At 38.0% G+C, this 25,687-nt stretch overlaps 3 protein-coding genes, 1 long non-coding RNA gene and 1 other non-coding gene across 6 annotated transcripts; 3 read left to right on the top strand and 2 right to left on the bottom strand.

The window, feature by feature from the left end:
• Nucleotides 1-1,374: 1,374 nt before the first annotated feature.
• LOC108171120 (uncharacterized) lies at nucleotides 1,375-3,391 on the top strand. 2 transcript variants are annotated; one of them, XR_003768689.2, is made up of 4 exons: nucleotides 1,375-1,483; nucleotides 1,690-2,365; nucleotides 2,962-3,011; nucleotides 3,191-3,391. It is a non-coding gene; the product is annotated as an uncharacterized lncRNA (long non-coding RNA). The 2 variants fall into 2 exon arrangements; XR_003768691.2 differs by having other exon boundaries at nucleotides 2,962-3,105.
• A 3,687-nt stretch (nucleotides 3,392-7,078) lies between these two features.
• On the bottom strand, nucleotides 7,079-10,887 carry LOC108175283 (probable LRR receptor-like serine/threonine-protein kinase At1g74360). The gene is made up of 2 exons (XM_029093140.2): nucleotides 10,595-10,887; nucleotides 7,079-10,366 (listed from the first exon to the last, which is right to left on the bottom strand). Exons 1-2 carry the CDS (start codon nucleotides 10,674-10,676, stop codon nucleotides 7,164-7,166), a joined length of 3,285 nt encoding a protein of 1,094 aa, XP_028948973.1. The 5' UTR covers nucleotides 10,677-10,887; the 3' UTR covers nucleotides 7,079-7,163.
• A 7,247-nt stretch (nucleotides 10,888-18,134) lies between these two features.
• Nucleotides 18,135-20,783, bottom strand: LOC103455547 (WEB family protein At5g55860-like). The gene is made up of 2 exons (XM_008395134.3): nucleotides 20,682-20,783; nucleotides 18,135-19,916 (listed from the first exon to the last, which is right to left on the bottom strand). The coding sequence occupies exons 1-2, from the start codon at nucleotides 20,781-20,783 to the stop codon at nucleotides 18,135-18,137; spliced, it is 1,884 nt and encodes a 627-aa protein (XP_008393356.2).
• Nucleotides 20,784-22,537: 1,754 nt separating this feature from the next.
• LOC103415325 (uncharacterized) lies at nucleotides 22,538-25,066 on the top strand. The gene is made up of 3 exons (XM_029093005.2): nucleotides 22,538-22,817; nucleotides 23,265-23,387; nucleotides 24,723-25,066. Exons 1-3 carry the CDS (start codon nucleotides 22,553-22,555, stop codon nucleotides 24,860-24,862), a joined length of 528 nt encoding a protein of 175 aa, XP_028948838.1. The 5' UTR covers nucleotides 22,538-22,552; the 3' UTR covers nucleotides 24,863-25,066.
• Nucleotides 25,067-25,443: 377 nt separating this feature from the next.
• Nucleotides 25,444-25,546, top strand: LOC114821250 (U6 spliceosomal RNA). Its single transcript, XR_003768697.1, has one exon. It is a non-coding gene; the product is annotated as a U6 spliceosomal RNA (small nuclear RNA).
• Nucleotides 25,547-25,687: the final 141 nt, after the last annotated feature.

The following is a 25,687-nucleotide window of genomic DNA, read 5'->3' as shown; positions in this document are numbered from 1 at the left end:
GTTTATCATCCTTCATCTTTAGCTTTTGGTTCCCTTTACCTTTCTATTTGCCTCTTCTCTCTGGTCGTTCTCTGGTGTTCACTATAGTTTGGCTAAACGATTTTTACTTTGGAGCAATGGTAGAGCTAGGATTTTCAAATAATGAGGTAATAATTTCGACCAAAGAATACTTCCTTGGACCATTTCTTGAGCACCTGGTAGGCACTTGCCAAAGCTTACACCAACGTATGTCGACAACTACTATGATCATAGAGGCTTTTCAATGGCAGCTGTAGGAAATTGTCGAGTAACGTTGAAAATTGCCAAAGTTTGTCAAATGAAGCATTTCATTGAGCATTCGCACAAAAGAGTTTCACACAAAAAGAGAGAAAGGAAGACGTGGATGATAAACAAAAACAAAATGAAAAAAGGCATAAGTTATGATTTAGTTTGTCATGACTATTTATAAGGATCAAATACAACTACACAGTCAATATACGTAGCAATTGTAAAGTTATTTGGATTATAGACAACCAATGATCCCATATTAGCTCCGTTACTACTTTGGAGCACTCTATTTTTAAGATTCTTTTATCTGTAGCCACTAATTTGTGAACTTTAAAAACTGTGAATATTTATGTTATATTTATCGATGATATTGCTGAGCACCCCTTCAATAATAGTGGGACCAAAAGTAATAAATTATTAAACGGTAAAATACTAATGTTTCATCCATGGCGACTTCTTGCAGTTGTTCAATATAAATAACTGATAATTTCGTTGACTGTCTAATTACAGTAAAATGCTATTCAACCCCACATATTTCTTAACATTTGTGACATGTCTTATTTGACTTTCGGAAAACTCTTTTCTTTCGGAATACAAAATCGTTGATACGATGGTATTTTTTTTTTTTTAACAAACTATATTGTTTACAATAACTAGTGTGGAGGAAAGTTGGGTTTAGCTTTATAATAAATTAGCAATAATACGATTCAAATTTATTTTTGGTAAGAATCGAACTTAAGACTTCTTGCTTACAAGTGAAGAGAAATATCAATAAACCATTGTACTAAGTGACTTTTCTTTTTAACATGCTAAAAAATGGAAACGGATCCTCCCCGGATCTTTTCCTCTTAATCCATCAAATCCGGGGATCCAGGCTATTGAAATTTGATCTAATAACTAAGTTTATTATAACTTTTAAAGTGGGTCTATATTTGTAGTCGTTTGATCAAATTTCAATGACTCGGATCCCAGAACTTGATGAATTAGGAGTAAGGAATCCAAAGAATATCCATTTCCCTAAAAAAAAATCAAAGTTCAAATCCTACGTCCCGTCGCTAAAAACTAACTTTCTATAGGAGGAACAGTAAGTCATTTAAAATTGTTAACCCAAAATAGGCCTACCAACTAAGTAACCCGACCCGGTTTTGATCAAATTCAATTGAGCCGAAGAAATCAATCTGCCCTAATTTTGCGTTTACCCCCTTATTACAATCAGGTAATCAATCTCTCCTGGATCGAAATTTCTTAAATTTGGAAAATAACAGACGAATTTGTTTTACTTCTGACTCGGTTTAAATTTAGGGTTCGTTTTGTTTAGTGTTTTCTTGTCTGAATCGGATTCCTGTTGCTTGATTGGGTAGGTCTGAAATGTATAGAAGTCAGAAAAAGGATTGATTTTTATGTGTGTATGGTGAATTGCAGAGGACTATTGATATTGTAGGAGGAACTGCAATGGTAGAGGGCAAATATAAACCTAGGAAGGAGTAAGAATCGAAGAGGATAAGTGGTTTTCGAGATAGAGATGACAAAAGGGAGAGGAATTGGGAGGAGGCATTAGAGGGGGGAAGATAGAAATACGAGAGATTGTGATAGTTGTTACGTGAGAGACAAGTTTTGTGATTGTTCTGAGGACGAGAGGTACGATGTAGAGAAGCGGCATTGAGGAGATAGGGAGAGAGATAGTCATAGGAGGACTAGAGATAAGGAGAGGGAGAAGGTCAAAAGAGAAGGTTGCAGAGTGATGATGTAGACGAGGATGATGATGCTAGGGAGAATGATAGGAAACGGTGTAAGAAAGATCACAAGGATAACGTAAAGAGAGAGCGGGAAAGGAGTAGCAGCAGGTCAGATGGACATAGGGATGATGGAGTTGAGAGGCTGATCATGAAGAGTGATGAAGATTATTCAGTTAAGAAAGAGAGGAAACGAACATGCGAGGTGGTGGAGGAGGAGTTAAGAGGATCAACAGAGGAATTGGATGAGGAAATGGAAAAGCGGAGGAAGAGATCACTAGTCACGCATTATCACTTCCTGGTGGCGCTCAACAACACAGATATCAAGTTATATAAGTGAAGAACTCAATTCCAACCAACTTTAGGTATCTGCTTATGCTGAACTGAATCTGACTCTCAGTTCCTTTTTTTATTTTTCTCGGTCTCCTGATGAGTTTCCATACTGAATTATTCTAGTTAGTAGATTTTTTGTGTTTGCCCATGCCGTATCTATCAACTTGTATGAGAGCCTTCTTTGTTAATCTCTACATGAAATTTCAGTAATCTTATCATTGTTGTCAATTGTTTAAATAGTTATGAATTTGTTTTGTCTTGCTTTATACAATTTTCAGTCCTGCTTTTGATTTTTTTTCTCTCATTTCCCCTGGTGCAAGGGACATTAGGTACATAGGCTCGCTTATTCAATGTTGTCTACGCCTTTACGAAGCTGTGCAATTCTTCATTTTAAAGGGATGTATGTGTTTTAGAATCTCCTGTCTTTTTTTGTTCCATCAGTTTTGGGACCTATGAGTTCATTCATTTTCTTTCTACTGAAGATTTTCATTTTTTATTTGTTTTTTCTTTCCCTTGATTTTGATTAGTAGTTTAAGCTGCCGTCTTTCCTGTGGAGACGATTTTATAATGTAGACAGTTGGTGACCAATGCATTAATGCTATACTGATGTGTATTTTCTTCTGTTCAGCGACGAACTATCGACATAAATAAGCCTCCGGGATTGATCTCGTGCCCAAGGTCAGAAAAACCCCGCTTCATTAAGTATGCTATCGGTAGATTGTTACCATCAAGAGAAAGTAAAAAGCATAACATTGCTGGAGAGCAAGTTCAAGTATAAATTGTAGTGGATTCTCTGTTTACAATTTGATTCTCACTTCCATGGTGTTCCATCCCTTACATCAATGTTTTCGATGCAGCGTGGCAGCAGAATATATCACGGGACTGAAACTTTTGCGTTTCAACATTCAAGAATCTTTTCGGGAAGCTGTTAACTGGCTTTATGGAGACTGTCTTTAGATATCTCCACGATTTTTTGCAAAAACCCATAAACAATTCAAAGTGTAAAAATGTAATGTGAAGTTTGTACTTACGAATGATTAAGAAATTATGTTCTTGTTTATACCGGTGGAGATTCCGAACTTCCCACTGTGTATGAAAAAAAAAAAAAAAAACTAACGAAAAGTCCAAAAAAACTTCTCTTTTAACGAAAAATCATTTTTAAAGGTATAGTGAATAGTGTCAATTAAAAGTAAAAATATGGTTTTTTGTTAAAAATAAACAGTACCATAAGTGTTTTGTTAAAACTCCAAAAAAAAAACCTAATTGGGACGGGGAAGATTAATTTTCTTTTACAACTTTTGGCGGCGGCATCAATGATCGTCGCTACAGACTATTTTTAGAGGCGATAACAAAAGTCGTCTCTAAAGAGACCTTTAGTAGCGGCTAGAACGAATAAATCGCCGCTAAAAAGATTTTTAGTTACTGAAGTCCATAAAATCGTCAATATTCGTTGCAAAAGATAGAAACAGTCATCTTAGGCAAGAATGGCTACTTTTTGCTAATTTAAGTGCTCCTCCTTCTGCTTTTCGGCAAAAATTTAAGTGCTTTTCCTTTTGCTACAGCCCATTTATTAAAAGCAAGAAAAAATGATTCGTTTGTCAATTTTCCAATGTAATCTACAACCAAGTAGTGTTCCTTCGTGTTAAGAAATAAACTTGTAAAAGTTATTTACTTCCCCAGTGAACGTAATTGCTAGTAATTTCTAGATGAATTGAAAGGCAAGTGACTGCTGTATAATTAACAAGCCACAACGAAAATAAAATTTGAGAAGTTTCGGGGTTTTCATCTTAGAGAACCATGAATATCGAGACTATAAATAATGTAATTTGTGACGAAATATCAAAAAAAAAAAAAAAAACACAGTAAATGAGATCAGACCAATCCAACCCCAATCCAATGGATTGAGGATTAGTTGATCAGTTGAAATTCGGTCGACAACAGCGAGAGTTTGGTAATCTTTGTCCGAGAGGGCAGCCTCCCTGAGATGGAGTGGGACAATTTCCCCACCATTGTCCAAGACGACCTTGACCAAATTATACTCATAAACTCCTGGATGTTGTTTAGGAGGCATCGGCGGATCTTCCAAGTCCCCAAAATCCCAAAACAGAAGGTGTGTCACCGTATCATCTCCGTACCCTTTGTCCTTAAACTTTCTCCGTATTGACGTACTGGCTCTCGTCTATGCCGCTAAATCTTAGGGACTCACTGAATACAAACACCGTCTTGATCATCTGCTCTGGCTTCACACTCCCCTTTGCAATGGCAGTCACCTCCGGAATATCAAACAACTTCTCGTAATCAACAAACAAGTCGGACTCCATTGTTCCCATAAACTCGCACTTGTACTTGAGATCTTTGCCTTGTATCGGACATAGCAGCGGCTGATCTTGGCCGAATTACCAAAAACGATCACCTTGCCTTTCCATGGCCCTTCGCTCAGTTGAGACAGCAATAGTGCCCAACCCTGCATCATCCTTCCTCCAACTCCCTTGTCCGCGTATTTGGTGGTGTGATACACAGCGAAGTAATTTCTGAATTTTCCCTTCAGGTGCATGCCCTCCACCTTTGTCTTCCACTGAAGCTCAGCCGCTTGCTTGATATCACTGCCATCTTCGGCGTAGAGTATGATTTGATGTGGAAGGAGAGCATCGTACTTTATGCCACTTAAATTTCCTGCTGCAATTTCCTCCAAATACTTCTTATCATCACGGCGCTTGTGTCCGACAATGCCTCCAAGATTGTAGTAATTGGTCAAGGGCTCCGAAACCTCCTTCGCCAGCCGCTTCCACTCTTGTGAATGAACTGATGATTGATGCGGGAAAAGCCTCCTTTCAACGCAGCAAAACAGCGCGGGTGGCTTTGGTTACCGAGCGGTATGCGCTAACGCACCACGCTGCAGCCTCGGTAACGAAAACATCATCATCACTATCATTGCCAACATCATCATTCAACTTGAGTTTCAGCTTGTTCTGCTTCAACTTTCCAATATCAGATTTCATCCTCTCCACGAAAAATCCATCACCCGGTCGTGCAACAACCTGTAATCCGGATCGCTGCGCAGCCTCTCAGCAGCGTCTTGGCCTTCCAGAAGGCTTTAGAGAATGTCAATAAGGACATACGAGTCTTAAAACGAAACGTTACATAGTAGAGTCTTTGGGTGGTTGTGGTGGAGCCAAAACACGGCGGAGAAGAACGCTTCATCATAAAGTTTTCCAGAGTCGAGGTTGCTGATGAGCTTGAGTCGAGTGTGATTAAGGGATTGTGAGACCAGGCCAAGGGCAGCAGTTGCTTCAGATTGTTAAGCAAACCGGAATTATGTGAGGCCTGCTCGGTGTCATCTTTGAAGTATTTTTGTGTCACGTGGTCAAACAGATCAAGGCAGGGATCGCCGTAGGAGGAGGAGTAGAAGGAGGAGATCTTGCCAGTCGCGTCGTTGGAAATTATGTAATTTGATGACTGGCTTTGTTTCAATGAGTTTTCTGGTGGGAGAGGACTAATAAGGAGGATATGTGTATATAGCCTATAGGAGAAGAAAGTGTAAAGGGCCCCTTTCCAATTATTCAACTTGGCATGTCAGATTATCTGCCTATACAGGGTAGTTTATGACGGACAGAGATCCTCCTTGGATCTCACTATCCTAAGTCCAAGAATTCGACGATTTTATTTACTCATTCCATTAACCCATTTTACATAAACTAAGGGCTTCGATTTTTCTTTTACACAAACCAAAAGCTCGAATTTCCTGATCCTTAAACTCTGAACAGTAAAGTCTAGAGAGGATCCAAATTCGTTTATAACTTCGCATGTCACATCCTTACATATAATCTTAACATATATTTGCTTTCTATTAGGGTAAACAAACAAAGCACAAATCAATTCAAAGTAAATAACATCACTTACCAAGTTTGAATGAAGCATTTAAAATAATAAACGAGAAATATGAAAAAGGAAAGTTAACATTTGAGTCATTTGGTTAGCTACAATAACAAAAATTTAGTTAATATTGTTAGAGATGCTCTCACTAAACCGTTGTACTGATTTGAACATAGTTTTGAAGTTGGTGAAAAGGCAGACTGCACCACTTTAACCCATTATTGAGTAGCATTGATCATATTAGAAGGTGAAAACTGCCGGTGATAAATCTAGGGATGTGATATACACACACCTTTTTTTACTTCTCACACACCCTTCTAATTTTCAACCGTCGGATCGAATGAATTGAAGAAGATCAACGGACAAAAATTAACAAAGAGTGTGTGAGAAGTAAAAAGGGGTGTGTGGATAGCACACCCCTAAATCTAAATTATATATGGGGTAATTGATTGAGTAGCAACTTCTGTTACTTGACAATTCAGCATGCTCTGTTTCTGTTCAAGACATTATCTTCCATATTACATATGCAAGTAAACAAGTCATTTATCAAACATTACTTATTAGTTAGATTCCTGACAACGATAGGATAATTTACACTAAAATATTTTAAATTATAGGAGAATTCGAACTTGAATGCAAAGAGAGAGAGCACACTACTTCAGCCAACTCGACTTACTCTAGGTATGCTATTTATTTGATCAATGCATTGCCTTTTTCAGGTAGGGGATAATGATTTCATTTGGTTTTTTTTTTTTTTTTTTTTTTTTTTAATATTATTATGAGAAGATGAAGAGTTAGAAACTATTACAATAATTTAAGGGATGGGAGTTCGAACCAGCAAAGCATGGGTAGAAATCTAATACCCTAAGAAGGGGCAAAATTGATTGGATTTTTCGTTTCTTTACAAGAAGAATTTACATAAACGAATCTGAGTAGAAAAGTTAATTTCTTTGTGAACTATATATTTAACATTTCGACATTATATATATTGAGTAGCATAGCTAGAACCTCCTTCATGTTTGGCCTTGACTGTGGTGCCTCGGCCGTGCACTTAATGCCAACCTTAAGCAGCTCGCACATCTCCTCCGCCCCATCAACCAGCCCCGATCCCATAAGCATAACCGGTATCACAGACCGGTTGAATCCTTGATGTCCATTTCCCATTACCCTTCTTGCCCATTCCACAAGGCACTCCTCTCCTCCATCCACCGCTCTCCTCCCGGTTGCCAACTCCATTGCCAGCACTCCGTAACTGTACACATCTCCTTTCGTCGTGGCTTGCCATGTCTGCCCATATTCGGGCGCGACATAGCCAACAGTCCCCGCCACCATTGTGCTCACATGAGTATTCCCTGCATCGACTATTCTAGCCAGCCCGAAATCTGTAACTCTCGCCTTTCCATCCTTGTCTAGCAGCACATTGCTTGCCTTCACATCGCGGTGCACGATGGCAGGGAAGCACTCGTGGTGTAGAAACACCAAGGCTCGAGCCACGTCAACTGCCACATCAACTCGCCTTCGCCATGTCAGTCCTACTCTATCAGTTATAAAATCCTCCAAGGTCCCGCCTTCCATGTACTCGTAGACTAGTATTTTTTCGGATCCATAGAGACACCAGCCGTGAAGAGTTACAAGGTTCGGGTGAGGCCAGCCAAAGCCATTCCCACTAAGAACCTCCATTTCAGCTCGGAACTCCCTTTCACCTTCGAGTCCTTCTCTTAGAAGCTTCTTCACCGCTACTACTCTCCCATCCGGCAATACTCCTTGGTACACTGTCCCAAACCCTCCCCTCCCTATAATCCTATCTTCCGAAAAATTGCGTGTAGCGTTCAAAATGTCAGCATGTGTAAAAGCCGTTTTGTCCAAACGAATGATCTTCACAGTATCCGACAACCACGGGGATGAACTGCTAGAGCTCGAGGCCAAGTCATGCCGGTATTTGATGTCCTCCAACAAGTATCCTGGGGGCTGTGGCGGGCTCTTTCCGGATAAGCACGCTACAAGTGACAAAACTCCACATACCAAGACAACAATTAGCAAAACCAAGACCAAAACATATGCAGCAAACTTTTTAGGCTTTTTCGGATTCCCGTACGGTTTTTTTGCTGGATACGTGGAGTTGTCGATGAATTTGGGAAGCTGCAGGAGGGGGTCACCGAGATAGGATTCTTTCTCGAAGGTTGCTAACTGCCCACTCGAAGGAATTATGCCGGAGATGAGCGGATTGTACGAAATGTTGAACTTACTTAAATCAGTCAAGCCGTTTAGGCTCACAGGAAATGTGCCAGAAAAATTGTTATATGACATATCAAGATTCCGCATGCACTTAATATTCCCAATCTCCTCCGGAATTTGACCCGAAAAATTGTTCGCACTGATGTTGAACACTACAAGTGGCAACTGACCGATATTTGCAGGGAGTTCGCCTTGGAATCTATTGACACCCAAATGTATCATGCTAAAATTGCGCAATGTACCAATATCTGGTGGGAGCTGACCCGAAAGCTGATTCCCACTCAGTTGAATGTAACCCGAGATTTGTTGTGTCCGTACAGAAGAGCCAGCTGCACATATTTCAAATAGGCCGTTTCCCTTAAGTAGCCGGTCCCATATGCCTTGACAACTCTTCCTAGTGAGGATCGTATACACGAAACTGAAAGGTGGGTAATCTGCAGGAATCCATCTCTTCATCGCCAAGCACTCTACTGATCCCCCTATGATCTGATCATAGTCCTGATTATTTTTGTCGAATGTTTGCTTAACATTTCTCCCAATTTTTGTCAGTTGAGATGGGATTGGCCCGGAGAGCTTGTTGTTCTCGAGATTAAGCCACAGCAAACTACCACAATTTCCCAATTCGTGTGGAATTGGACCAGTCAGGAAATTGTTCGCAAGCATCAACCACAAGAGAGAGCTCAAGTTTCCGAGGGTGCTTGGAATTGCTCCCGTTAGGCTGTTGAAGGAAAGGTCCAGGGCTTGGAGGGTTGGAATGTTTCCGTACTCCGGTGGTATAGTTCCGTTGAATTGATTGAAAGCCAGGACTAAAAACTCCAACTTCGGCATCTGAGAAATAACAAGCGGCAGAGGACCAGTAAAATTGTTGTAGCTGACGTCTAACCTCGTAACATTTGGTAACTTGAGAATGCCAGAGGAATAGATTCCACCTGTGTACCAGTTTGAGTGCAGCCCAAGAAACTTCACCTGTCTGAGTCTCCCGAAAATGTCTTGTATATCTCCGCTAAAATTGTTCCTGCTCAAATCCAAGAATGTCAAGCTGTTCAAATCCAAAAGGGATTCCGGGATATCTCTTGAAAAGCTGTTGTTGCCCAAGAACAAGGCCTGCAGACTCGAAATTGATCCAATCTCAGACGGGATTGGCCCCGTAAACTTGTTCCCCCATAGATCCAATTTGACCAGCCTCTGGCATTTCGAAATCTCTGCAGGAACCGCACCAGAAAAACTGTTTTCGGACAAGTCCAAATCGACAAGACTACAACTATTCGCAAAAACAGAAGGCAAAATAGTGCCATTGAAATAGTTTTCTGATACTGAAAACTCCGTAAGCCTACTGAATCCACTCCATATCTCACCACTAAAATAGTTCGTGCTCAAATCCAAGTACTGCAAATTGAAGCATTCATCAAACATGTGATCAATCCTTCCGTTAAAATTATTGGCTGAGAGATTTGCAACCACTAGGTTACTGCAAACTCCGGGAAAGCTCATCCCCAGATCGCCGTAAAATCTATTGACAGTCAAATCAAGAACCTCCAGCTGATTCAAACCATTCAAGTTCAGCCCACCGTCTATAGTGTTATGTGACAAGTTGAGGTGTTTGAGGCTGTGGCATTGACTCAAGTCCTCCGGGAGAGCTCCGGTTATTGTGTTTTTCGAGAGGTCGAGGTGCGAAAGTGCTGTCAGTGCAGAGAAGTTTAGGAAAATCTCACCGGTGATATGTTGGTTGGAGAGCTGAACGCCGCTGACTCTCTTGCTGTCATGGTTGCACGAAATTCCTGGCCACTCGCACGGGTTGCTGCTATTCTGATTCCACTGCGAGTATATTCCTTGGTTGACGCGGTTGGTTTGCTGAAGAAATGCTTTGAGGCTCAGCAGAACTTCTCTGTCTGTGTCCAGAGAATCTCCGGCTACCATGGAAGCACCTGCAAAAAACGATAAAATATTAAGATTTCAAAATCGAACTAGCAGCCTAGTAAATTAAATAATAATCATCCTTGAAAAACACTTTTTCATTACACATGACAGAATCATTCTCGAAAAACTAAATTACAACATAATCATCCACGGAAAACGGGTGAATTTAAAATCAAAAAAAAAAAGTACCCGTGACAAAGATTTTTTAAAAATCTGCAACATGTTGGAGTAAGTACCTGTGATCATGATCACAACCAAGACCAAGAATATAGAACACACTGTGCGCCATGAATTATTTTTCGTGATCGATGAGTACATGATGCAAACTTTTTTATTTTCTGCTCCGCTCGCTACTTGCAAAACTTCGATATTGAATCTTGATTAGGCGCTACAATCGAATGAAAAATGTGTTCGTAGAGATTAAAGAATATTTTTTTTTTATTTACAGGTGAAGAATGTCTGAAGGTTGAAAATGTCGGAGGAATGTCTTTGAAGGCACAAAGCCTGCAATACGTATACGCAAGAAACCAGAATTTGGAACAAAGAATTTTTCTTCTGTATTTATTTTATATTTAAGTGATTTATTATAACAATTAATTATTAGTTAAAAATATTAACGACGTTGCTTGATTGCGTTGATTAGCTTAAAATCTCTCTGCTAATACAGTTCCCAGGGGGCCGTTGAGCCGCCCATGTTGACCGGTTTGATTAAACCGGCTTTCGGATTTGACTCGGGAGAGAAAGATAGACAGAAAGAAGAGTCCGGTGTCCATTAGTCCATGTCTACGTGCTTTCACGTTGGTTTGTTTGAGATTTCACTTGACATGGGTGGTGCTATCCACACACTTATTTTTACATCTCAACTATCACTCTCAAATTCTGTTTGTGAGATGAAAAAAAAAATTGAAGAAGATCATTGACAAAAATTAACGAATGTGTGTGAAAAATAAAAAGAAATATGTAAATAATACAATTATAGTAGCATATGATGCCCGACCCTATATTCCGAATGCATTGAAAAATCATTCGTTTGTTTGGATTCTAAGATTTGACATTTGGCATGTTTTGCTTTAATAATCCAAGCAAAATTACCAACAAAGGGAATAATATTTTTCAAAGTCAAAAGGGCACCCATGGTTTTGGAATTTGATGCAAAACCTTCTACAAAATTAGTAACCCCTTTATACTCTCAAATTTTATCCATATAGAAGTCGAGTTAGACCCGGTTCCTACCTGCTGATTAAGCTCTAAAAAAAATTAGATAACATAAGGGGTAGATCACCCTAAAACCAACTCAATAAATTATTACAAACAATTCGTGTTTTAGAGACTCTGATCATATTATTAAATAATGAGTTTCAATTCATTCGGGTGGATTCTCAAAATAATGGTACCCAAGATTCAGATTATAATTCCAATTGGCAAGGTTGTCCATAACAAGGTTTTTCTCCCCATAGACATGAACCAACTTGCAATCTGTTATGGGTACTATAAGCTGTTTGCATTGGTCAATGATGTTGGTAAGAGAAAGAAAGTTTGCATTAGTTAGTGTTAATTAAATTAACAATTATAGCTGGGGACATCTCCACACGAAGGCTTGAAATAAATTTTTTTACTGCAAGCTAAGAAGACAAAACTTTGAATATGCAGATTGGAGCTTTATTAACAAAAGGCTACAACTAACGTGTGTTATGGTGGTGGCTCACCTAACAAATTATAAAGATAAACATGAAATGATTAGTTTATTAATATACAAAAAGAAAATGAAATGGTTTACACATTTTTCTTTTGTGGTAGCAATAGAAACAATGATTTCTCAAATGCATATCTTGTAAGATAGTTACGGAATGTGAGAGCAGTCGTTCGATCAATCAATTTAATAAATAGACCCACTGGGCACTCGCATTTTTCAACTATCCAGCAAGACTAAAAGATGAAGTCCCAAAACCATTGAGAGATCCTTGTCCAAAACTTGAAGCCAACAATGATATGGTCAAAAGACTCAAAACCAGAACCTTTGGTTGTTTAATTATGATATAACCGTATCGGTAATCTAAAAACACGGAAATTTTGATGGAAATATCGGGATATTATCGATATTGATAAAAATTGAATAAAAACCACGGAAATTGTAAGTAAAACTTGGAAATTTTTGTTGAAACTTTGCAGGATGTTTATTTAGTCAATTATCTATTAGTTTATCACAAAAAATTGGAAGGAAATGTATTGCATGATGGATTTAACTGATTTAAGTTGATTATATAGCAAGCTGGCAAATATTGTGAATATAGAAAATATGTAGTAATTAATGAAATAAGTTTAAACACACCATAATCAGTTATATATAATGAATTAGTACAATATTTTACACTTTATACATTGCATGGTAAGATACATGAGTGACTTAGTACCACATAGAGTTCCTATGAGGTTCAAAATTTTCACTATATTCATCATTTCTATGTGTAGAGTAAGTGTATTGTGAAAGTAGTCAACAACCATGGCAATGGCTTTCAAGAACCAAAACCCAAAAGTCAATAGGAAACCGAATACTTCGGTATTTTTCGGGATTACCAAACAAATAGGATTTGGAAACCAATCCCATATCGAAAATTTCGGTATTTTTCAGGATGGTTTGGGTTTGGGATTTTTCGGTTTGGGTTTGGGACTTTTTCAGTTTGGTTTGGGATTTTCGGGAATTTTTTCCAACCCTACCATGTAAGTGGCCAAATAAAAAATAGAAAAATTAAAAACCACATGTCATTGACTAAGTAATTAATTGACACAATTTAAAATATAATACCACAAAAATTTTGGAATATGTGCAAATTTGTTTCTTGTAAAAAAGAATTCAAAACAAAACCATATATATAAATATTTTAACATATTATCACAAAAACATAAGTGATATGGTGGTGAAGGCGTTGAAGGAGATAAATGGGAAGGGTTTGAATCCTTCTATGCTCAAAATTGAGACTTTTCAGAAATTTTCAAGTATTTTTTTATTTCATATCGTAATATTATCGATAATATCGCGATATATTAACGATAATTAAAAGATAAGTCACGAAATATCGTCATATGAAAAAAATGATAATATCGATGATATTTCGCCGATATTTTGGTCCTTGGATATAACTAATACCTTCTTTTTCGTAACCCCAAGCTTTTAGGTATTTCCCAACAACTTCTGGATCTAATACATGGGACCCTTACAATGTGAGAAGGAGCACATATATGCTTGTTGGTCTTTTTGCTCATGCAATCCAAGTCTGGGAAAAATTAATTTCAAGACACTGATAGAGCTGGCCAATTAGGGATGTTATTTTACTTTTCTAAATAAGAGATTAGAACAAACTTTTCATTGATTTTTCACTTCATGTAGGCTATAACGCTTTTGAAGATGAGACTTGAATTACAATTTTTTTTTTAAATAATAATAATAATAATAATTGGTGACTTCGTCACTGCTGTTCATTCTTTCAGAGACTAGAAAGACTCACGCAGTATTTCAGCTTTCCCTAACCACGATCGTATGATACATCAGTACTAGAAATTAAACTCAGGACGTCCTTATAGAATACGAATCTGAAATTCGTTTCCAACCACACTGTGGTGGTTCTCGAATTACAATTTGTGTGAAAAAAAAATATGCTTGTTTCGCATTTTTGGGATTAAATATCAAAACCAAAATGTCCTAATACCAGTACTTTATTATAAAACAAAAATATTACATGTACTAAGTACAAAACAAGCAAAAATTCCCATATAGATCAGACAGAAAACTAATAAGAAAACGAAATAAAGCTAGGGTTCTTATAAACTGTTTTTACACGCTTAATGTAAGGAATTATTAGATCCTCTCCAAATCTTTTCATTAGGGATTTTAGAGATCAATTAATATCAACCGTTCATTAAAGATCGTGCGATCCATTACAATTAAATGTTTTTTATATTTTAATAGTAAGATAGACTTGTTTTGCGTGAAAAATATATATAATAAAAAACTGTAATTACACGATCTTAGATGATAGGATTGTTATTAATTGATCTCCGCGATTCCTAGTGTAAGAATCTGAAGAATAACTAATTCCTTAATATAAATCCATAGAAATAAAATTGATCGGTCAAAGGACATTTTTTTTAATCTACTTTTTCATTTTTCATGGGCAAATTTGTTTATCTAAGCCAGGGCGCGGTCGGGATATACAAAAACAAGTCCATGCATTTAGAGAGATTTTTTATTGTGTCGAGAATATAATCTGATACTACAAATGTTATAATACAATTTGCTAAAAACTTAGAAAAAAAATTTCACTCAATTATATTACTATATTTAATATATCAAACTATCTTATCGAAACACTGGACAATTTCTCGTGCTTGGAGGTTTTCAAAGGCATCTGTGGGTCGACCAGAGGTCGTGATCGTGGATTTGGATTCACAGCATAGGGAACTATTCCACTCATGTACTTAGGGTGCGTTTGGTACGTGGGACGGGACGGGACGGAACGGGACGAGGCGTTCCGTCCCGCGTTTGGTGCGCCAAAAATGGGTGGAACGGGCTGTTCCACGGGACAGATTTTGAGTGTTTTTGCGTTCCACCTCCCTCCCTGGAACGGGTTTGTTCCACGTTTGTGGAACGCAATGTTTTACCATTTTAAGACAAATATACCCCATGTCTTTTTCAAAAATTACACCTTCGTTCCGTTCCGTCCCGTCCCGTTCCGTCCCGTCCCGTCCCGTCCCGTTCCGTTCCGTCCCGTCCCGTCCCGTTCCGTTCCGTCTGCGTACCAAACGCATTAAGGTACCGTACGCAGACGGGACGGAATAGGATGGGACGGGACGAGACGGAACAGGACAGAACAGATGATGTAAATATTGAAAAAGATAAGGAGAAATTTTGTCATAAAATGTTATAAATTTGTGTTCTACGGATGTGGAACGGGTCGTTCCAGAGAGAAAAGGTGGAACGAAAAATTAGCCAAATTTCGTCCCATAGGACAACCCGTTCCACAGTTTTTAGGCACACCAAACGTGGGACGGAACAGCTTGTCCCGTCCCACGTACCAAACGGTACCTAAGGGACGTGGGGTGGTTCCTAATTTGCTTGATTATCATATTCTAATTGAGTAATTAACAAATTCATAGTCAAAGTGAAGACTTTTATTGTCAACTACGTATTATCTTTGTATGGTGTGACACGGAGAGCATCAGATAACTTTTGTTCTGATCTAGTCACACGTGTTGTGGTTTGGAAAATCTTTATATAACTGAAAATATTCCTTTCATACAAGGGTTTCACCGACCTAAGCGATATTATTACTCTATACTACTTTTTAATACTCATTAATATTGGACGCTTCTCAGTTATAAAGTAAAGATTTTTGTTGTCATCGCTACTATCGCAAACTCATTCAAATAAATAAGTTAAATAAAAGAAAATGCCAAGCACAATGTAGTCAAGCTCAAGCATATAATAAGTCTGATAAAAATAAGAGAACCATTTGTTGCACATAAGGAAGCTCTTTTAAAATTTGCCTTCATAAATTAACATGAAAAAAGAAAAAGAAATTAAGGGTATGAAAACAACACAATAAAGGTCGTACCCAGTGCACAAGGCTCCCGCTTTAAGCAGGGTCTGGGAGAGGTGAATGTCGGCTAGCCTTACCCCCATTTATGGAGAGGCTGCTCCCAAGTCTCGAACCCGAGACCTACCGCTCATGGGCGAAGGCACTTATCCTCATTTATGAAAAAAAAAAAATTGAAGCACTTATCCTCTACTGATGATGATGTAATAGAATTTGGACATACAGAAATGGGTTCTTTTTCTCTTATATTTAATGAATAATTGAGATGAATTTAGAGATTTTAATCATATATATTTGCAGCTCAATTTACTTTTACACTCTCAGCCATAAGTTCCAGAAAATATTTAATTGGGTTTTGAATTTTGATGGCCGGCCATTGGCGATTTAATAATTCCACTCAAAAATAAGGTTTTGGACTGAGGTCGAAAAATAAAAGCCAAAAGAAAGATCAACAAAGATAATAATACAACAGGAGACAAGATCATGGAAATTAGAAGCAAAGAAAGGGAATTTATTTATACTAAAATCTCACACGCTTATAGTGACTGCTTGCACCCCCAAGTTGCAGGTATTTGTTAATAAATTATGGAAATGAAATTACAAGGTAATAAACGAGTCCAAATCTTCAGCCTCCAAAACTCTTTCTGATCTCTGTGTGTCTTTAACTCATTGCTTGACACATGTTCTCAAACTAATTAACGCGATTTAACTTTGTCAACTATTAATTAAAAATAAAAATACAACGAACAAATTAGCCAAACCGTCACAGACACACCCAATGGTTTGATGATTGATTGTTGAATTAAATCAGTACCGTGGAGCTTGAATTAGAGCTGATATGGTGATGATTTGAGGAGGCATATGGATTGTTACAAGATTGGCAGAGAGAGAGGGAGAGATACAAATGGAGAGTGAGACAGAGGGAGCGAGAGGGGTAAATTTATATCCTCCTTATTAATATTTTTTATTTATATTTTTTCTTATGCTATGAAGAGTTAAGTTCATGTCCCCATGATTAAGTGCAGCTCATTTTTTTCATTATTAATAAAATTTCTATCGTTTGGTCAAGGTTTTCTTAAAAAAAAATTAAAAATATATATAAAAAAAAGTGCTAATACATCCTTTTTCCTTAGTCCTTACCACGATAGTAGGGTTACGACTATCCCAGTCAAATTACAACGCAATTTGTATGGTCAAGCATGTAAAACAATTCCACACCACCCGTGTGCAGAGACTTCAGACCCTTCTGAAATTGCATTCCAAATCCTTCAAGTTCAAACTTTATTTAAGACTTGACGTCAGTGGTAGTATATGGAGAAAAATTAAGTTCACAGGTTCACACTACGGCTCCTACCAACTACGTGCCTGCTACGCTGCTAGCCACAGCTCGAAACCTAAAACCCACGTCGGCTTTTTCCTTTTTTGACAAATGATAGAACGCTAAATTCATTTAAACTACGAGAAAGAGAATCAGAATTTGGCTACAAAAATAAGTGCACTGTTCTAGCCAATTTGGTTAAGTCCAAATCTGTTAACCCACTTTTGGGTTTAAGTTTTCATAATTCCTAATCCTCAGATTGAATCCGTTCCGGCTTAGATTTCCCTAATAGGGTAAAGATGCTGTGGTAGGTTTTGTCTATGTGACAGGTTGTGAAGATCAACTGATGTTACAATCTTTTTCAACAAATTACTTTGGATTCAAGGACACGAACCTCTAGTCAAACTTAGAGAAAGGGGAACTCACGTCACAAGTATGATTTGATATCTGCAGATGTTAACCTGTGATGGTAATCATGATCTTCAATGGTTTTGTGCAAAGTTTGAACAATAATGTAACTATTCCGACCGACTTATGTTTTGAACATACTTGCTTTCTTCTAGTTCCCGAATTCGGCTTGCTTCCATTCGGGCTTCAATAGCAGCCGGGTTCGCGGAGCACTCAAATTGTCAATCGTTTGAAATGTTTGAATGAACCTTCTGACATAGGAAACGGATCGCTTAAAAATAAGAAAGGAAGACGAACGCGTGCAAACGGAAGCATAAGGAATACATTTGGAAAGGAAAAGCACATTAGAAACAAGAAAATGGTATTAATAATGATAACTGAATACATGGATTCAACGAGCAGTATGTGCTTCTCACATGAACAATTATTTAGCTTGTCTAATCTTAAAAAAAAAGAAGGCTAGAATTTCATTTTAAGTACGTCACACAATTGCGGATATGGTTTTTGTGTTTCTTGTGATGCATTATGCATAAGTTCATCTGGAGATTCATATGCAGGAGGCTTAATTTCATCTGGAGATTCATATGCAGGAGGCTTAATTTCATCTGGAGATTCATATGCGGGAGGGCTAAATTGTTTAGGAAGAGACACCTCCCTAAGCGCAGCAAGAGCAGCTCTTCTCTTTTGCTTCACCTTTCGCCAAATCCTTATCCGGTCCTCTAGTCTTTCTTTCGCTCTCTCGGCAAGATCGGCCCTAGTAGTAGCCTGCTCAGCCCGGTTCCTGAATTGCGCAACTTTTTCCATTGCAGCTTCCAACTCCTTCTTCAAATGTTCCAACTCAGACTTATCTCCTGCGGTGCTGAAGCTCAACTGACGACTAAAGGCTTCCACCAACGACAAAGGAATTTGATCAGCCTGGTCAGCCTTCTTAACCAAGTACTTGTATTCCTTCAATGAAATTGTTACATAGGAATCGTTCTCTTCCTTTCGCTCTTCAGCTTCGTCCTTAAGTTCACCAGTTTTGGAAACCTCAGCATCTTCATTAGAATCAAAAAGGGGAGATTGTTCGTCAGTTTCTTTGTCTGCGCTATCTGCTCCTTGCTTTAACATTCTGTTTTCCATCTTGGCAGTCTCGGCTTCTATTACTAGTTGATGAATCGCAAGGTACAGCCCCGATTTAACATTTTCGGTTCTTTCTTCAGCTGCCTCTGCTGCTGCAATTTTTGACCTCCCTCTATGAAGCTCAGATTCCAGCATTGCTATCTCAACCTGCGCATTGTTTTCCCTTTCCGCCATCTCATCAAGCTGCATTTTTGCTTTCTGTAAATCCTCAGTAAGAACTTCAATGTCGTGCTTCAGGCTGTTGGCCACTTGATTTGCATCACTAAGCTCCAATTTTAACTGATTCAGTTCCATTTCTAGCCCCTCGATGAAACCTTCCTGATCCGAGATCTTTCTTTCCTTCTCTTCTAACTCTTTTTCCAGCTGCTTCAAGTCATTCATCGCATCAGAAGACGCCATCTTAGAGAAACTAAGGTTTTCATTCACCTGTTTAATCTCCAGCTGAAGCATCTCAATGAACGAAGACTTGGCGAGGAGCTGATCCTCCAACTCCTCCATCTTCACCGTTTGTTTCTTAGAATATTCGAGCTGCTCCTGCTCTTGAAGAGCAGCCTGTGTAGCTAACTCAATCTCAGTATCCTTCGCAGATAATATCGCCAACTTCTCTTTATCTGTTTCACTAGCAGCAACCTTTGACTTAACCACGGCTTCACTTAGCTCGGAGACATGTTTAAGAAGCTCTTCCACCCTCTCCTTTTCCATCACGAAAGCTGTTTCCATTAGCTCCGCTTGCGTTAGAGCTTTTAGCTCCGAATCTCTAGCGTCCGCTAGTTTTGTTTCCATGCCAAGCAGCTCTGATTGTGTAGCCTTCAACTCACTAAAAACATGCATGAGTTGCTCTCTCACCTTCTGAGTCTCAGACAGCTGATCCCCCATTTCCTTTACCTTGGATTCGAGTTGGTATATCTGCGCCCGAGCCTCTTTACATTCCTCGACGCACTTATCTCTCTCAAACTCGATGTTTTCAAGGAGGGCAGAGAGTTCCTCCGCTGTGTACTCGTGGTGTTGCAGCTTGAGAAGGGCTTGCATGTAGGAAGCATCTTTTGCTTCCAGCTGCACCTTGTAATTGGCCAAATCCTTCAACACACCTTCAAGCTCTCTCTCTTTCTCACTATCCTTCTGCAAAACATTGTCGGAATCAACAAACTTAAGAACAATATCTGCATGCCAAAACAGCCTATCAAGGGTATGGTTACATACAAACTACCAGATTGTCCTTATGTATTTAGTAAATCAGTTCTGGTATTAATTACCATCTTCAAATATACATTTCCATAAGCACTACCAAATCAAATTTGGTGAAGAAAGTTGAGGTTTTACTTTTGCAAAGTTTCTTAACCATGCGATGTGGGACAATAGTTCAAATCTTTCACATCCCCTTTTATGTGTGAAAAATTTCAAGTCTAATACATGAATAAATTTATTAGGGTGACATAGAGCACAACTCCTTAACAATTAATTGACAATAGTGGGAGCAGCTCAGCTCCTTATAAACTCTCGCAAAACTTTTAAATTTCCGATGTGAATTAGTTTTTCACATTATCCTAACATATGGAACCCTAGTAATCCTCGAAATTACCTAATAATGATCATGCATCACTTTTTTTTTCATTTTATTCGAGCAATATTCTAATTTAATCCAAATTACGAAGAGTGAGATTTAAACTTGGTTGCGAAAGTACAAGCAGATTGCTCTAGCCAAATTGACTTTGCCATCACATCTTTAAATACACAGCATAAATGCATAAACAGAAAAAAATGAAGCTATAAGTTTGGACTAGGAAACTATATCACAACTCAAACTTAAAAGGAAGGATCTTCCTATCGAACTGAGCTGTTAGGCTGTTACCATACCAGTTCATGTGTACACACACGATCACTTACATCTGTGCCGGAAAGCCGGGTTTTCCGGTGATCGTTCTTCTCTTCAAACAGGCACAATGCAGCCTGGACTGGTTCAATTGGTTTTGTATCAATCTCCCCCATGTTTCCCAGTCAGTTATATCTCCTGAAAAGTTGATGTGAATTCTGGGGATTAATGATGGAATGTAACATTGTTTTATTTGCTTTGGAGGATGCGCTGCAGAATAAGGTGAAGGTTCTCCTGTGTATGTTCCGCCAGTGCTTTGGATTGATCACCAGAAACGTTCGGCAGAATTTAAACACTTCTGTGTTCTAAAGATGGGGAGCAACAAATGTAATTGGACAATGTGACATATAGATGGACAACAAGAATATGCCTGCGCACTTGTGTGCTAAGTCCAATTTGTTCTTGGTAATTAATGGTATGTATAATGGGAATGGATTTGTGGCACCATATTTTTTACACAATTTTTTACACAAGTTTTTCGGGCCCAACTATTAATGTATTTCAACGATCCGAACTTTCTGTCTTTTAAAACGTTATTCATAAATCATTCTTGCAAAAAAATTAGACAAATTCAAAATCATTAAGACATTAATTTAATATGAAGAAATGGATGAATACGGTTCTACGAAACCCTAAACCCTTAATCTAACAATTATATGGTTTTCAGATTTGAATGATTTTTTGTAGACATGGTATTTTAGGAAAGACCTAAATATAAAACGGTTTAGATTGTTGAAATACATTATTAGGACTCGAAAAACTTGTGTCAAAAAATTGTGCAAAAAAAATAGTATCACGGATCCATCTCCATATATATACACACATTAAAAATTCAACATGTGACTCACATCTAGATATGCATTATCCACGTTTGTAGTGTGGTTCGTTGCCGGTGTGAAGAAAACAAGGCCGAAAGATGCCTGTGAAATGCCCAATGATGCCATTCGAGCAGAAGAATTTTGAGGATGTGCGGAATTTTACGAATTTACCCTCGTCATATTTTGGAAATATGAAAATCTTAAACAAAGAATTGTGACACTCGTTCCTTTTTGTGCTATTCAGATATGCAAAACTTGTGAACACAAAACAAAACAAAACTTAAGAAATAAAAGAAAAAGAAAATGATTCATGCACACTCCTAGCTTTTTCATGGCAAGAATTTAAGAGAGAGAATTAAAAGTAAGTGTTCAAAGTTCAAACTATCGGTAAAAAGTATGTGCAGAAATCGCTTTCACAAAAATAATTTGCAAACAATAGGAGAAGAAAGGATAGAGACTCAAATCAACTAGACATCTCTTGTCAATTTAATTCTTAATTTTTAAGTATTTAATTACGAACTTCAAGAAAACACTTAAAAATTTTCGATTCTTTACTTGTAAGTGGTAAGTAAATGCAAGAAAAATTAAGAAATGGTTCACTTACCTCTATTTTAATAAATGCAGAAAACTAAATGTGATTTCAGTTCTTATTCCCGTAAGTAAATAGATACCCTAAACAAGTGGAAAAGCAAAAGAAGGGAGAGACTGAGGGTGTCATCTTTAACCGTTGGATCATATCAGAACTAAGGAATTAGATCCTCTCCGAGGCAAACCATCGAGATCTTCCTGATTCAATAACACGGACTGTTGGATTTTGATTAAATAGTTACAATTATTATAACTTTTAAAAGAACCTCATGTTTGTTGCCGTTGGATCAAAATCCAATCCAACGGTCAGTGTTAGTGGGTAAGGAATATCCCAAGGGTTTGCCTAGGAGAGGATCCAATTCCTGGCAAACTAAGAAAGTGGCGGGAGGTTATTACAAGTGGTACAATATGATTGGCGCCCGGGGACCACGTCAGCGATCTGACATGGCAAAGTTTCTCTCTCTAGAAACTTTCGGATTATGTCTCTTCCACTTCCAGTTCAAGAAGAGAGAGAGGGGGGGGAGGGTGTGATGAGTTCTTCGCCGAAGAGCAAGGGTGACGAAAGACCACGGTTCTTCGATTCAAAAACGAAGAGCAAGTGCTGGGCAAACGCGGATGTGGTGCCGGGCCGACACCCTGAGCGGTGGCGGCAAGACGCCGCCGGCAACGTCGTCTGTAAGCGCTTCTGCAACTGCCAGGGCTGCCTCTGCTTCGAGTACGATCACATCGTTCCATTCTCCAAAGGTCACAACTTCCTCTCTTTTCAACTAGATAGTTTCAAAATTCTTTCCACAAAGTTTCAATCTTTTGATTGATTGTCATGAATTCTGAACTGGGTATCTTGAATTTTAGCAATTTTATTGCAAAGTTTCAATAATTTGATTGGTTTTTGATGATTTTGAACTGGGTATTTTGAAATTTAGCATTTTAGTGCATATACTACTTAATTGAGCTGAATTTCGATATTGGTATTTGTGCTTTTATTGGGTTTTCGCTGACTCTAATTGATATGTAATTTACTTGATTTTTTTACTTTTTGAATTGTTCAAATTCAAAATCATGGCGTTTTGAGGCAAAAAATTTCGGAAGTTTTTTCTGTGCTGTTCCTCAGCAGTAAACATGCTAATGTGGGCTTTAATCTGTCAGCCAATTTGGTGTTTGAATTAATCGAGATTTGGGGTTGTGTTGTAGGTGGTGAATCCACAGAAGAAAATTGTCAGATTCTTCAAACAAGGGTAAACAGATTCAAATCAGACAAAGACAAAATCGATACAGATAAATTGAAAGGTTACTCTTGTGATGTCAAGTTTACAGGTAAGTTTTTCGCGTTCTCTTCTTCACTGTTAATATTAGATTCGGAGTTCTGATCTATTTAGTTTGGAACCCAGAATTGTGGTTATTGGGTCGAGCATAATGGTTTTGTCTTTGAATCGTAAACACAATTCGTCATTGTGGTTCGTATCTAATGATTTTAGGGGGGATTGTTTTCAAGTCGAGTGCACATGACTATAATCATAGTTTAGAACGTGTTTGGTGAATCTACGTGACCTGATGCTCCTATGTTCCATTGATAACAATTTTGGGTGTCATCCCCAATTTGTCACCATTTTGAACAATGCTTATAAACTGTTTTTCTGATCTGAAGTGTCCAAAGATTCGCAATGAGAATATATGTTTTAGGTCCATATGTACAATACTGGTTTTAGTCATGGTGCGACTTTATGTCTCAGTATATCCAATGCTTTGTAAATGTTCTAGTCGGGGGTCACTGTTCACAACGTAGGTGTGCTAAGAGGGTTGTGGGTTAGTTTATAGGATGGACTGAACGGTTGAGTTTGGCTAGCTTGGTCTTTGTTGAGTTACATAACCTCATCATTTGTCCCGATTGAGAATTGACATCATATCATATTCTTATTGGTGTAAATATGAAATCAGAAATACAAATTACTCAGGTTCACTCGTACTACTGTTCTAGTATGCCTTTCGTTATGGAAAAAGTTCGGAGCTTTGTGTCTAGAGACATTAACTCATGATCAATTATCTAAGCAGAAGGGATGGATGAACATTGTCTCTGGCTTATATTCAAAGTGAAAATGGCACACTGTAGTTTAGGCTATACCTTTGCTCTGAACTTTTTCTGATAACGACGTTTCCACTTAATTTCGTAATTACTTTCTGCAATTATTCTCAGAGAAACCTTTTCCCCTGATCCTTCGCCATATCCTTGACTTCCTATTGCTTGTTCCTGAACATAAAGAGCATCAGATCTTGTTATCGGAATATTTTCATAAACCTAGATCTGATTCAAGATTTATGATATTTGTTCATTATACAAAGTAAATCATTCAACGAATTCCAAATTTAAAGAAAAGGGAATGGAAATTTTCAACTTGGGCCGCTTTCTCCAAGAAACATTTGTCCGAACTTCTGTCCGAACGTGTAATTTGAGTCTTTCAACATTCAAAAAACATTTGTCCGAACTTCTGATTGCCTTTCTATCCGAGTCAACACAGTTGTGATTTTCTTTGTTGGCACATTGCTTTGAACCTTGTGGTCTTTTGGTGTTCATTCTGGCCTACTTGGAAGCTAGTTAGTTATTAGAACTGGTGAGACTCGTATCTCATGATCACACATCTCTTTTACTTGCAGATAAGGAGCTTGACATAATCGAAATGGCCGTATATGGTGACGTGATCCGCCCAGGAAACCAATGCCGATGCAGAACTGTAGCCGAGATGCTTGGACAGCACAAGTCGAAAGACCAAACAGCTGCTTGCAAGTTGCCATAGGTTGGGCTCTTTAGCAACCAATTACTAGTTTTTAAGACTTAAAAGTGAGTTCATCAATTCAACTTGTGACCCTGCACACAAATTTGGGTCAACTTGAATAATGTCTGATTAGACATGTTAATCAAATTTTAACTTTCCTTGTACCATCATGGCCATTGACATAATGTTTGGAATTTATCTTCCCCCATCAAAGCAATTTTCTTATCCTGCTGTGTTTTAAGTCAATGGAAACGGTTAAAGTATCACTCATTGTTTTACGAAAATGATTACCGCACATCTCTTTTTCTCTTTCGTGTGTATTTCCGTCTCTTACAACAACAACAATTAACAACCAAGCTTTATCCCACTAAGTGAAGTCGGCTGTATAAATCATAAAACGTCATTCGCTCGGTTTTGCGCTATATCTTTTGTTAGTTCTAAGTACTTCATATTTTTTCTTAAAGTTTGTTTTCTCTTTCATGTGTGTTTCCGTCTCTTAACATACATGAGATAACAACCTACTTAAGTAAATAAAATCTTAGCATACATGATTAGTGAATGGGACATTACTAATTCTAGCATTTATAAGGTCTAAGCATTCAGTCCCTTCAAGGACATCTGATAAAATTGGAACGACACAAAGAAAATTAGCATGACCTTTGCGCAAGGATGACACGCATAAATCAAGAAATTGTCAAAAAAAATCTCAAAAAATTAAAAAAAATAAAAAAAATAAAATCTAAGCATGCACGATTGATGCTACACCACCGTCTAATCATTGAAGGTTGTTGGAATAAAGTTTAAAACCAAATAAATAGTAGGAACATTATGTAGAGGGGACATAAG

The sequence above is a fragment of the Malus domestica genome, chromosome 14 (genome assembly GCF_042453785.1).
Source record: "Malus domestica chromosome 14, GDT2T_hap1".
Lineage (NCBI taxonomy): Eukaryota > Viridiplantae > Streptophyta > Magnoliopsida > Rosales > Rosaceae > Malus > Malus domestica.
The sequence above is the reverse complement of the archived record's forward strand: the minus strand, read 5'-3'. Positions and strand labels throughout refer to the sequence as shown.

Excerpts from the sequence above, each read along its gene's own strand:
- LOC103415325 (XM_029093005.2), top strand. The coding sequence starts at position 22,553 with ATGTCTCTTCCACTTCCAGTTCAAGAAGAGAGAGAGGGGGGGGAGGGT. Across the intron at positions 22,818-23,264 it reads CATCGTTCCATTCTCCAAAG|GTGGTGAATCCACAGAAGAA; the intron begins GTCACAACTTCC and ends GTTGTGTTGTAG. Across the intron at positions 23,388-24,722 it reads TTGTGATGTCAAGTTTACAG|ATAAGGAGCTTGACATAATC; the intron begins GTAAGTTTTTCG and ends TTTTACTTGCAG.
- LOC103455547 (XM_008395134.3), bottom strand. The coding sequence starts at position 20,783 with ATGGGGGAGATTGATACAAAACCAATTGAACCAGTCCAGGCTGCATTG. Across the intron at positions 19,917-20,681 it reads CCCGGCTTTCCGGCACAGAT|AAGGATAGTGAGAAAGAGAG; the intron begins GTAAGTGATCGT and ends AATGTTTTGCAG.
- LOC108175283 (XM_029093140.2), bottom strand. The coding sequence starts at position 10,676 with ATGTACTCATCGATCACGAAAAATAATTCATGGCGCACAGTGTGTTCT. Across the intron at positions 10,367-10,594 it reads GGTTGTGATCATGATCACAG|GTGCTTCCATGGTAGCCGGA; the intron begins GTACTTACTCCA and ends CGTTTTTTGCAG.